Source organism: Halichoerus grypus, chromosome X, assembly GCF_964656455.1.
Source record: "Halichoerus grypus chromosome X, mHalGry1.hap1.1, whole genome shotgun sequence".
NCBI classification, from domain to species: Eukaryota; Metazoa; Chordata; class Mammalia; order Carnivora; family Phocidae; genus Halichoerus; species Halichoerus grypus.
In genome coordinates, this window is record NC_135727.1 from 125353380 (window position 1) to 125365816 (window position 12437).

Genomic DNA, 12437 nt, shown 5'->3' on the forward strand with positions numbered 1-12437 from the left:
ATCATATGGTGGTTTGGGGTTTGACTGCCTCTCAGTTTGTTCTGACAAGGAACGGGCTAATAAAGGGCTCTCCCTATTAACACTGGTCTCAGAGGGTCTTTTCTGCACCTCCAGGTCTGCGAAGGGGGATGTGGAAGGGTAGGGAACAGTCGGATTTCTTCTTTCCATCTGCATGTTCTGAGCAGGCACATATGTGCACACATACAATTCCCCTAATGGGCCTTTAAAGCCCACTGAAGTTCATAAAGTACAGGTGGGGGGGAGCATTTACCCAGGAGCACAAAAGAACGAGTCCCTTACTCAAATTCTCCCAGGAACTAAAGCTTTTTGTAGCTTTAAGCCTTAGCTTTTTTTTTTTTTTTTTTTAAGATTTTATTTATTTATTTGAAAGAGAGAGGGGGAGCACAAGCAGGGGAAGGGGCAAAGGGAGACAGAGAAGCGGGCTCCCTGGGGCTCAATCCCAGGACCTGGGATCATGACTTGAGCCCAAGGCAGATGATTAACCAACTGAGCCACCCAGGTGCCCCTAAACCTTAGCTTTTTAACTGTGTATTCTTTCCAGCTTTACTGAGATATAATTGACATATAATATTGTGTAAGTTTAAGGTACACAATATGACGATTTGATACTCATATTGCAATATGATTACCACCACAGCATTAGCTAACACCTCTATCACGTTACATATTTACCATTTTCTTTTTGTGCTGACAATATTTAAGATCTACTCTCTTAGCAATTTGAGGATACAATACAGTACTGTTAACTATAATCACAATGCTGTACACTAGATCCCCAGAATTAAATGTGTATTTTTAATGAAAATCTTTTTTCTTTTTTTTCCATAAGGAGAGAGAAACAGAGAGAGAGCACTGGGGGTGGGGGCAGAGGGAGAGGGAGAGGGAATCTTAAGCAGGCTCCCCAACACGGGGCTCAATCTCACGGCCCCGAGATCATGACCTGAGCCGAAACGAAGAGTCGGATGCTTAGCTGACTGAGCCACCCAGGTGCCCCTAATGAAAACCTTTCTAAATGTGGTTATTTTCCTGCCTCCTTAGTCTTAATTTACATATTATTTAAATGATCTAATCTAACTATCCCTGGTTGTCTTACAACAGATACAACATCCTTTTTGAAGACGTTTCTATGGAGGGGTTCCTTGACTAAAACGTCCCCACTGGCTTTTATGATCCCGAGCCCCTTTCCTCTAGGTGGTTAGACTTCCCACTGGGGTCTTCGGGTCTTACCCTGGGCCCCACCCCCTGCACGGCCACTGACCGACGGTTACCTTAATGAATCCTGTATTCTAAGATCTGGGGTCAGCAAACATTTTCTGTAAAGAGCCCGACGGTAATATTTTCAGCTTGGTGGGCCACACAGTCTCTGTCCAGCAACTTAAGTCTGTCCTTGCAGTCAGTTATAGCTCGAAAGCAGCCACAGCATGTGGACCTAAGCTCCAATAAAACTTTATTCACGGACACTGAAATGTGAATTTCACAAAACACTACTCTTCTTTTTATTCTTCTTCAGCCACTTAAAAATGGAAAGCCCATTCTTCTCCTGCAGGCTGGATAAAAGCAGGCGGTGGGCTGGGTCCGGCCTATGGGCTACTGATGGCCAACCCTGTCCTAGGATCTCCCAGGGCCAGCCATGATGCTCGGGAAACAATTTACACAGAAACATTGGTTCATCGACTAACAAGTATCGTCATCCTCCTTATCTGTGTGAGAAAATCTAGGCACAGGGACATTCAGGGCCTTGCACGGCTGCGTGGCGCGGGGTGGGGGGGGCAGGAGCTTGGCTGGGGCGTCGGTCTCTGGCCTGAGGGCTGCCCCGCCGCGCCCCCCGTCCCCGCGGGCAGCACGCTGGTAACCACTGGGGCGCTGGCTTCTTACTCCGCAGACGCTCTCTCTGCTTCCCCGGCGGCGTTTGCAGCTCCTTGAGGAAAAGGGCTGCGTGATGTTCGTTTGTTATTCTCCGTGGCACTCGGCACAGGCGTAGCATCTAGATTATTCAAAAGTCTTACTCCATATTAGTTTTTTGGCTCCCCATCCCTAATGATAAAAAGAAATGTGGAAGATTTTATACTTCTCTCTTTCTCAAAGGAACGAATCAAAGGCTAAGTTAAGGAACAAACGAAAAGCTGAACTCTCTTTTTCTGGATGGTCAATTGATTTTTCGGAGAGTGTGCCGGCTGCTCCCATGGGCACAGTTCACACAGCTGCCCTCGGGTAGGATCACGTGAGGGAACGTCCCTGTATTAAACCAAAAGCAGAAGCATAAAACCAGACCCCTACAATGGGGATGAACCTCGAAAACATTAGGCTAGACGAAAGAAGCCCCACACAAAAGGACACATATCCCACGATTCCATTTAGATGGAGCGCCCAGAATTGGCAAAGCCAGAGAGAGCGAAAGCGGCCTGGGGGGGTGGGGGGGGCCAGGGGCTGTGGGGAGGGGGAAACGGGGAGTGGCTGCTTCATGGGGACGGGGTTTCCTTCGGGGGTGAAGGAAATGTTCTGGGACTGGACAGAGGGGGCGGGTGCACAACACTGTGACCACTAAACGCCACGGAGTCGCTCACTTTTTTTTTTTGTTAAAGATTTTATTTATTTATTTGACAGAGATACACAGTGAGAGAGGGAACACAAGCAGGGGGAGTGGGAGAGGGAGAAGCAGGCTCCCCGCAGAGCAGGGAGCCCGATGTAGGGCTCGATCCCAGGATCCCGGGACCCTGGGACCATGACCTGAGCCGAAGGCAGACGCTTAACGACTGAGCCACCCAGGCGCCCCACGGAGTCGCTCACTTTAAAATGAGTAATTTTGTTATGTGAAATTGACCTCAGTAAAAAAAAAAATTTTCAAGAATGGTGGTAGATCTGTATATTCCAATAGTGGAAAGAGCACCCAGACATATTAAATGAAAGTGTCAAGTCACGGGGGAAAACAAGTTGACAGTATGATCCCACTTATGTAAAATCCCAAGACAGAGGTCCAGCTTTATGCACATGTATCTAGGTAGAGTGTAGAGAAGGGACGAGAAGGACACACAGCAAGCTGTTATGGGAGGTTCCCTCTGGGAAGGGGCAGATGGGGATTTCCATGTGTTCTGCATATTCACGCACTGTTTCCTTCTCATGTGGCAAGAATGCTTCAGTGGGTTCCCCGTGTCATAGAAAAAACACCCCAGGTCCCTGTGGACCTGAACATGTCACAGGGCAGCTGTGCACGGGAGCCCAGCGCCAAGCGAGCACTGAGAGTTGCCATGATGCCAAACCATGAACTTGCACGGAGTTTCCCGCTGCTTCGGCTGCGTCCGTCAGTTGATCAGTCATACGAAGTGCATTACTTCACAAACGAGCCCCACAGGCTTCGGAAGGACGGCATCCCCCCGTCCTTAAAAACGTCCGTTTTCTCTGAGAAGCGGGCCAGTGTGCGTGAGGGGCATTTCTGGACGAGAGGGGCTGGAGGCGGGGCGCAGACGTGTGCGGCGGCAGCCAGGCCACCCCCGCACTGGTCTCGGGGGGCCAGGCCCCAGCACGGCCCGTCGGGCCACCAAGCCCCGAGCTCCCCCATTGCAAGCCCTCACGGGCTTCACCTAGGCTCGGCCGTCCGTCCCAGGCTAACGGACACTGGCCTGCATGAACGGCCACCCGGGGAAGAGGGCAAGGAAACACGCTCCCTAGGGCCGGAGAAGCAGGTCCCAGGCGGTCCGCACCCGAGAGCTCTGTTACAGCTCCGCGGTGCCCAGCACGGGGCAGAACCGCAAACGTCCGCCTCAGATCAACATCGGAACCCCGCACTGAGTCGTGACGCCTTCTTTAGAAACCGGAATCTCCTCGGGGCTCGTGCTAGGGAACAGGATCTGAAGCCTGAAACGCGGGGCTCCCCGGGCACCACGTGCAGAGGGCCCTGGGGCTCTGGGGGACCCCTGGCGCCCGGGAGAGGCCGGCTCCAGCTACCGGGGAGCCAGACCAAGCAGCAAGCGAAGGAGAACAGACAACAGCTGATCGGAGCCGCCCAAGAGCTCGTGTCGCTCACGGGCCACACGAGGCCGTGTTTACATTCTGTCACTGTAAACACGGGAACGGTCAGGTTTCTGGGAGGAGAACAGCTGGAGTGGACACAGTGCAATTCGAGCCACGCCTGCTTCCTCTACTCCGCACGGAACACCTGGACGAGGGCGCGCTTCGGGGCGGCCTCCCAACCGTGCCCTAGCCACGCAGCCGAGCGGCACTTGGCAATGAAAAGGCCCGAAGCGCTGACTACACTGCGACGCGGGCGGACCGCGGAGAGATCACGCTGAGCAAAATAAGCCGGACACAGGGGGCCACAGAGTGTATGATGCCACTTAGATGAAATGTCTAGAACAGGCAACTCTACAGAGAAAGCACACGAGCAGTGGCCAGGGGCTGAGGGGGGGTGGGGAGTGACTGCTAATGGCTCTAGGGTTTCTTTCTGGGGTGACGGGAAAGTTCTGGAATTAGACAGTGGTGATGGTGGCACAAGCCTGTGAATATACTAAAAACCACTACATTGTGCACTTTAAAATGGTACATTTCATGCTATGGAAATCTTATCTCAATTTTTTTTTAAGTGAGGATAATTTTCAGGGCGAATCCAGCTGATCCATACACTCAGAGGCCTCCCCCACGGTGGAGACGGCCGCCTTCCCGTGGGACAGGGCTCCTAGCGGCAGAAAGAGCTCATCCGGCCCGGTGGCTCTCTGGCGTCCTGACGGAGCTGCACGCGGCCTGCAGAGGCCGTCCTCACCTTGCAGGGCTCTGTCTCCCAGGCGCCGAGGCTCGTACATCACAGCCGCTCAGAAGCTCTCCAGCCTGGCGCGATGGCCGGCCCACCCACCCAAGTGCAGGGCTTGCTGTCTGGGGGCTGCCCTAGCCTGCTCCCTTTCTCCTTCCCTCTCGTTTCCTTAGCCCCTTGAGCTTTAAAGAAATAAAAAAAGAGGACCCGCCCTTTAGAAGACACTGGAGATTCCACAGCTGCACAAGCACCCTTTGAAGATGCCCTCACCACGGCGAGGTGTGAAAGCCCCACGGGGCAGGGACCTGTCTGCTGGCGCTCACCGCTGGAGCCGAACCCTGGAGGAGCACCTGGGACGGAGGGGCTGTGCAACCGTTGTGGAAAGAATGAATGAATGAATGAATGAACAAATACACAGAGGCAGGATACTTAAAAGTGGGTGGGGTTTGGGCAGCTGAGTGGCATACCAGGAAGAGTACCGGGTCCCAGCCAGAGGACTCCGCTCCAGTCCCTGTCCTTCCAACTGCCAGCAGGACGTCCCCATAGCTGTGGCCTGCACTGCGAAATGAGGAGCTTGCACAAGACAGTCCAAGCACTTCCAACTCCCAAGCTGAGGGTTCCAAGCCCTGCGTGGTCTTGCCCAAGTCTCACCTCCCTCACACAAAGATGCTGGCTCAGTGAAATTGACCTCAGTGATTCCGAACAGCCCTCGGGCACTTCCTGCCTCCAGCACTTTCTTCACATTCCTCCTTCTTCTCCCCAGCTCCCAGAAAGCCCAGGAGAAACCCTCAACGGAAGAAATCAATGGAAGACACCCCGCACCCCGACTCAAATGAGCCCTCCCTCCTTTTCTCAGAAGCCATCACCACCTCGTGACCACTGTCTTCATTTTGTACGTCTGTCTCCCAACTCCCAGAAAACCTGGGTCTCCATCCGCCTTCCCAGAACACAGGAGGCCAACAATCTCTGTAAATATTTCTTCATTTTACTGGATTTAAATGGGAGTAACTGAATTCAGGAGAATTTAACTGTGCTTTAATCCATCAGAGTAATTTTACTGAATGTATTGGAAAGGCAACCAACATTACCAAAGGACCTAGGCTAGAAGAAGCTCACCAGGCTCTCCAGGTGGCTTTTAACATTTAATGCCCGACCCGCGGGTTCCTGAAGCAGAACCTACCAGAGAAGGTGGAACACGTTATTTCCACTTCCAAAATCAGAGTGAAAAGGGAGGAAAGGAAACAGAGATTTCTAAACATCCGGGATCTATTTTCAGAAATGACTTTTCCATTCACTTTTCTTAAAAAAAAAAAAAAAGATACTAGGCCAAGAATAGACCAAGAAATGATTGTTTATCATCTAAATGGACAAAGATTCTTCCAGGAGCCCACCCCTTACGGCCTTAAAAGCAAGACACTCCCCCATGTTCATACAAACAGTACCAATAATCTTTAAAATATGAAAAACGGAGAAATCATTGTCTGTTTATCAGAAAGTTTGTATAATCCAGAAATAGAGTCTGTGGAGTAAATATAGTAAACCTCCTATTAATTAATACTAAATAAAGGTCACAAGAAGGTGGCAATGATGTCATCCGGCTCTGTTATATGGGGCTCCGGCCTGGCAAATTCCCAAACCATGGATTGTTTTCTCCATAAAACAACAGCCTGTTCAAAGGAATGTTAATATACCACAGAATTTCTCCAATTGGAGGTCAAATCCCATCTCGAGAACAAATGGGTCCCTAAAAGTTTATGTCATGATATAATCTGGGCCGTCCACCACCATCAGGATTATTTATATTCTGCTTTGATCTCAAATGTGATATGGTCCACCATCCTTAAGCTGCTCGAGGTTGGCATTCCAGTATTGTAATCTCAACTGAGCTCCAAGAAGCAGAACATGAAGTTTCAATCACTCAGCCCATCTACAGGGTAACATCAACACAATCGCACAAGAAGCACACATATACACAACTGTCAAAGGCACTAAATTCTTCCAAAGGAGGTAAATATGTTCTTCCCATGTTTTCTGCCTAAACAGCAAATATCTTTGTATAGAGTGGTCATTGAACTCCGAATTAATATACGTAGAATACATACATGTAACTAATGGAAACCACACAAGACTCACCCAAAGAAACTACCAGCCATAGAAACAATCAACTTTATATTTTTTTAACAAGGTCTTTGGGTACGATTCGCAGGAAACTATGAAAATTATACAGACAGTACTGATCTGCAGAGATAGTGAATTGAAGCCTAAGGCGGGTCCAAAATCAAACCAAGAAAACTTTGTTTTGAAAATACTGAGATTTTTTTATACATCTGTAGCCACATCTGTAAAGATTATTTCCTTAGGCTTGCAACCTTTTGGCTGTGACCTGAGAAAGAAATTACAACTCCAGTAATTCACCAACACACCCTGAGCTGCCAATATCAAATGTTGTTAAACACAACATTGAATGGAATCACTATAAAACTCTATAAGAGGGGCGCCTGGGTGGTTCAGTCGTTAAGCGTCTGCCTTTGGCTCAGGTCATGATCTCAGGATCCTGGGATCAAGCCCCGCATCAGGCTCCCTACTCTGCGGGAAGCCTGCTTCTCCCTCTCCCACTCCCCAGGCTTGTGTTCCCTCTCTCCGTCAAATAAATAAATAAAATCTTTAAAAATAAATAAATAAATAAAACTCTATAAGAGATTATTTACAACCCTTGGCCCTCAGTTACTTTGCTTACAGGAGCATACCTTACGCTATTATAGCTTTTACTAAATTGTATATGAAATAATGGTTTAAGTCAGCAACAATTTTCGCCTCACCTACTACATTCATTTAGTCCTTCCTAATTTCATTTTCTTTACAAACCTATTTATTTATTTATTTATTTATTTATTTATTTGCCACTCTCCTATCAGTTCTCTGGAAGCTGGAGAAAGTCCCTGAACACCGTCTTCCAGTTGTGTGAATTAAACACAACTCAAAAAGGGTTTTAACTGTCAGATGCACATGGAGAAAATGTGTTCCGACAAACAGTTTTTTCCATATAATAAAAATCAGTTACAACTTAAAAGGATAATCAGTCACCCATAAAAATCGGCAAGGTTCTGTTTTGAAAGAGGAAGAAGAATGGCTATTACACCATTCGCCATTTACACCCTTCTGTAGACTCCACTTAAATGTTTGTGGCTTGCTGAGCATTCCATACATATTTCGGGCAAGGTATTATGGGAGCTGAAGTACAAGCTGTCCCCTGCTGAATTTTCACTCACTATAAAAACAATGTCCCATAAAAGTATACACATGTTTTTACTTTATAAAAAATGTAAAATATGCGCTTTTGTTCACTCTATCAACACTTTTAGCATTAGAAATGGGACTTTCAAAAAATCTCTAACGTAAGTGATGTCTGAAAAGGGTGAAAATGTCATTCAGTAACACAAACAGATTTCTGGAAAAAAGAACATAGGAAACGTATATGAAACACACAGAAAGGAAGATTCTACAAGCTGACTCCTGTGGGGTCTGCTCACCTATGTCCTGGGTCATACCATTAAAATGGAAAGTTGCACATTTATATTTTTCATCTTGAATCCCCACTGCAATGTAACCACAACTGTTTTATATTACTCTCATAAAATGAGCCTTAGCCTTTTCTAAGCCAAACAGGATTTTTAATTGGTTCATTTTCCAGTTGTTTGGGTTTTTAACAGACATACAGCATAAAAGGGCGCTCCGTTCCAAGCAGTTCTACCAATTCCAGAACCATCCAAGGCTTGATCAAACAGCTGTGGCTCTAGCCTTTGGTTAAAATTATTATATGATCTCACCTGATTTTCAAAATAACTAAGCATCTTTTTAACCCATAAAACTGCTAGGACTTATCTAAGTTTCTGGGTCCAGAAGTTAGCTGTGTTCAGGGAGAATGTCAGGGAAACACAATCATTTTGCTTTGTTTTGTTTTTCCCTATCTGAACCCAGAGAGATCCTTCAAACAATAATCCAACAGCTTCCCTCCTCCAAAGTTTATTTTCAAACGCCAGGGCCATGCAGCGCCGCCTTTCCTGTGCAGGTAAGGAGGACGCAGGAGCAATGTCATCACACCGAGCCTTTTCAAGTCTTAAAATCACTGGGAAGCCTGCAGCATTTCCTTTCTGGAACCCAGGCCCAGCGCAGGGATAAGTTGCTCCCGACAGAACAAGATATCAGGTAACCACTAGAAACACTTGGTTTCAACAGAATTCCCAATTACACACACACACACACACACACACACACACACACACACACACACACACACAAGCATCTCTCCAAAAAAGCAGAACCACTGAAACCAGCCATCACACAGAAAGTTAAGGAAAAGCATCATTACACGAACTTAATTAAATGCAATCTGGTAATGCTAGAAGATTCCATTTTTTACTCCATGGGATATAGTCACATGAATAATAAGACAACTTAGCGCCCTATTCACATCTTGCACAAAAAGGAAACCTGAAATTCAACTCTTGTTTTTCGTTTACTCCAAAAGCATATGGGTCTAATCATATTCCATTCTGGCTGCAGTACACTAGGCTATTTCAATCAGAATTTTAACTCAGTTTTGAAAAGGCGCTAAAGAGCAACCATCATAGTCTGGGAGCAGGCTCTCCCAACTCCGAAAGAACTGGAAATCCCTGCAGTGGCCCATCTGGCACCAGTCTTTGGATGGAAACTAGGCTGAGCCCGCCAGACAAGGAACCCACACCACGAAGCTGGAGCGCACGTTTACGCTCCAAGATGACAGCTCATCTGGCCACCGCGGGGCCGGGGGCGGTGGGCCGCTGAGGCCCGGGAGGGATGGGCGAGGCCGCGGCGGAAAAAGGAAAAGAGGGCCATCCGTCAGCCCTGGGAGAGGAAATTCCAGGCGCCCAGCTTCCAGGCGCCGGTCAGCGGGTGACGTGAGGGAACCAAGTCACTGTGTCGGCCCCGCAGCGGGGGCCGGGAGGCGGCCGGGGCTCCGCACTCCGGGGGCTCGAGGCCGGAGAGGGGGCGCCTCCATCCTCGTCCAAGGCCCCAGGGTAGGGGCGTGCGGCGCCCGGATCGTGGCCGGGGCCCCGAAGACACGCGATCTTCGCCCAGACCCGGAGGCCTCCCGGCGTCCTCGATCCCCTCCCAGAGCCCAAGGGATGGAGCGCCCGGATCCCGGCCCCGGTCCGCGGCCCCGCCCTTACCGGTCGCGGGGGTCGATCCACGACGTCTGGCGCGTGTTGTGGTCGATGTAGAAGACGCGGCCGTCGTAGTCGCGCGCCTCCTCCCAGCCGGCGGGTAACGGCAGCTCGGCGCTCTCCCGGGCCCGCGGCGGCGGCGGCGGCGCGGAGGGCGCGGGGGGCGCGGGGGCCGCGGCAGGGGGCGCGGGCGGCGGCGGCTCCCGAGGGGGCTGCGCGGGCGGCGGCGGCTCCTGCGGGGCCTCCCGCGGCTCTCCCCGCCGCCGCCGCCGGCCGCCGCTCAGCCACGGCATGACCGCACGGGCCCCGCCGCCGCCGCCCGGCCGCCCCGCGCGCGCCGCCTCCTCCGCCAGCACTAAGGCCCGGCGTCCGGGGCGCGGGGGCGGCCGCCCGGAGCCGCCCGCCGCGCCCGGTGCATCCTCCGCCCGGCGCCCGTGCACCGGCGCCCGCCCGCCGCCCGCCCGGCCCTGCGCGTCGTCGCCCGCACTGCCCGCTCGCCCGCCCGGGTCGCTCGGATCGCCGCCACGCGTGGAGTCACAGCCCCGGAGCCGCCACCGCCGCCGCCACTGCTGCCGGCGGCCCCTCGATTCCCGCGGCGCGCCCGGCCATCTTCGTTCCTCCGCGCGGCCCTGTCGGGAGGGGCGGGGCGCGCGCAGGCCCCGCCCCTCCCGCTGCTCCGCCCCCTCCGCTCGGTCCCCCTCGGCTACACCGCCTGGCTCGCTGCTAGTCCTGCAGTCTCCGTCCGCTGCCCCGCCTCCAAGCTCCCCCGGGGCTCCTCGGCTACCCTCTCCTCTACCCCCGGGGCCCCCACCTCCTCCTGCCGCTGCTCCTCCGGCTCCCCAGCCGGAGGCTCCTTCTCCCCCCAGCCGCTGCTCCTCCTTCTCCTTCCCCTCCCGCGGCGCGCTCCTCCCTCTTCCCATTCCACCACCTCCCTCCTCCCGCTTCGCCGGGAAACCGCGCGGGGGCCAGGATGGGCGCCGCCGCGTCCGTCCGCCCCCGGGCCACCGCGGAGAGGAAGGAGGGCCGGGAGGACGGCACCCCACCCGAGCTGCAGGCGCGGCCCGCCTGGGGCTGACTCCTGGGACCCAAACAATTCCCCGGGGGAGAGGGCGGTCACCTCACTTTACCTGCTCCCAGGCCTTGGAGGTCTGGGAGCCTCCCCTCTGCGCACTTGGGGTGAGGGGAACTGTGCCTTGGGTCTCCCGAATACCCAAGGTGGTCCCGCGAAGTGCGGTAAAGCCCCGGAGGGGAGGCCGAGGGAGTTCGGGTAGCTGGAAGAGGTACCGGTGGCCAGTCATCTTGGGTGAAGCTGGGAGGACACACCTGGAAGCGGGGAGCTGGGCAGGTGGCCACTTATGCATCCCTGCCAGGAGAGCCCCAGAAGGGCTGATCCGGAGTCCCCTCTCTGGGCCAGGCCCCCTGACCTGCCTTGAGCTCTTCCACCTTCCAGACTGGAGGATCTGATTAGTTTGAGCAGAGACCCAAGTAGGCCACTGCTGGGCAGGAAGCCAGGTCAATTCCTAAACCTCGAAACCTCGGTGGTAATTTATGTTCCACTCGCATCTCAAGCTGGGGAAACTGAAGTCCAACTTTAGGGTTCTCTCTTGCTCCAAGTGTCCAAGCTACTTAGTACTCCAGTTCCCTGGCCATGAGACTTAATGCCAGGAAATGCAGGAAAGTATCAGGAAGGTTTTAAAACACTATTATGGTGATATAAAAATAGCTAGTAAAAAGTCAAACAGTGATCCAAATCTAGATACATAGGAGAAGAGACTAAAGGAAAACCTTTCAGAACGCTCACGGTAGTTTGCATTCCTTCAGTGAGACGGTTTTTTAAAAATTATTTACCCTCCAAATCGTAAAATGGTAATATTACTTTTATAAGGGGGAAATGTTTTTAAAGACTGTGAAGGCATGGAGACTGCTACCTGGGACATACCCAAGGAAGGTCTTTCCTCCCCTCCTCCCACCACAACACAGAAACTGCCTTGCTCCCCAAGTATCTGCCCCCACCCAAAACTTATATGCCGGAAATTCCACCACTAGGGTCCAACAAAAAAGCAAATACTTCCTGATCTTGCACATTCCAGGGGATGCCCGAGTGCCAAGTCTCCCTGCTCTGACATCTTCCCTCCTAATTGGCATGAGAGCTGCCACTGCCTTTTCTCTCTCTCCGCACCCACCCCGCAGTCACTTTGCCACCCAACGTGGCCGGGCTGAAGCTGCGTTCCCGCCCTCCCAGGCATCATGTCCTTTCAGAATTTCACAAATCTGGGTACTGTCACTCAAATCTGCCCTGAATGGGGCTGGGGTGTGTTAGAGTGAAGCCAGGCTCTACAGAGAGAGGAGAACACCCACACATCATGAAAGGCAAGAAGAGAAAGTATCAGGTAAAGAGTAAGGGGGGTGGGGGGCATCCAGTTAGGAGCTGAGAGGCAAGCTAGACTGGCCTTTCCCTGAGGATGGGAGGC

The 12437-nt window shown here is 51.9% G+C and overlaps 1 protein-coding gene across 1 annotated transcript in view; it reads right to left on the reverse strand.

Annotated features, from left to right (window-relative positions):
- WWC3 (WWC family member 3) overlaps nt 1-10259 on the reverse strand; it is a 112362-nt gene extending 102103 nt beyond the window's left edge. Inside the window, exon 1 of the mRNA XM_078065073.1 lies at nt 9973-10259. Within this exon, the coding sequence (XP_077921199.1) occupies nt 9973-10259 (287 nt within the window). The remainder of the gene's footprint in view (nt 1-9972) is intronic.
- Nucleotides 10260-12437: the final 2178 nt, after the last annotated feature.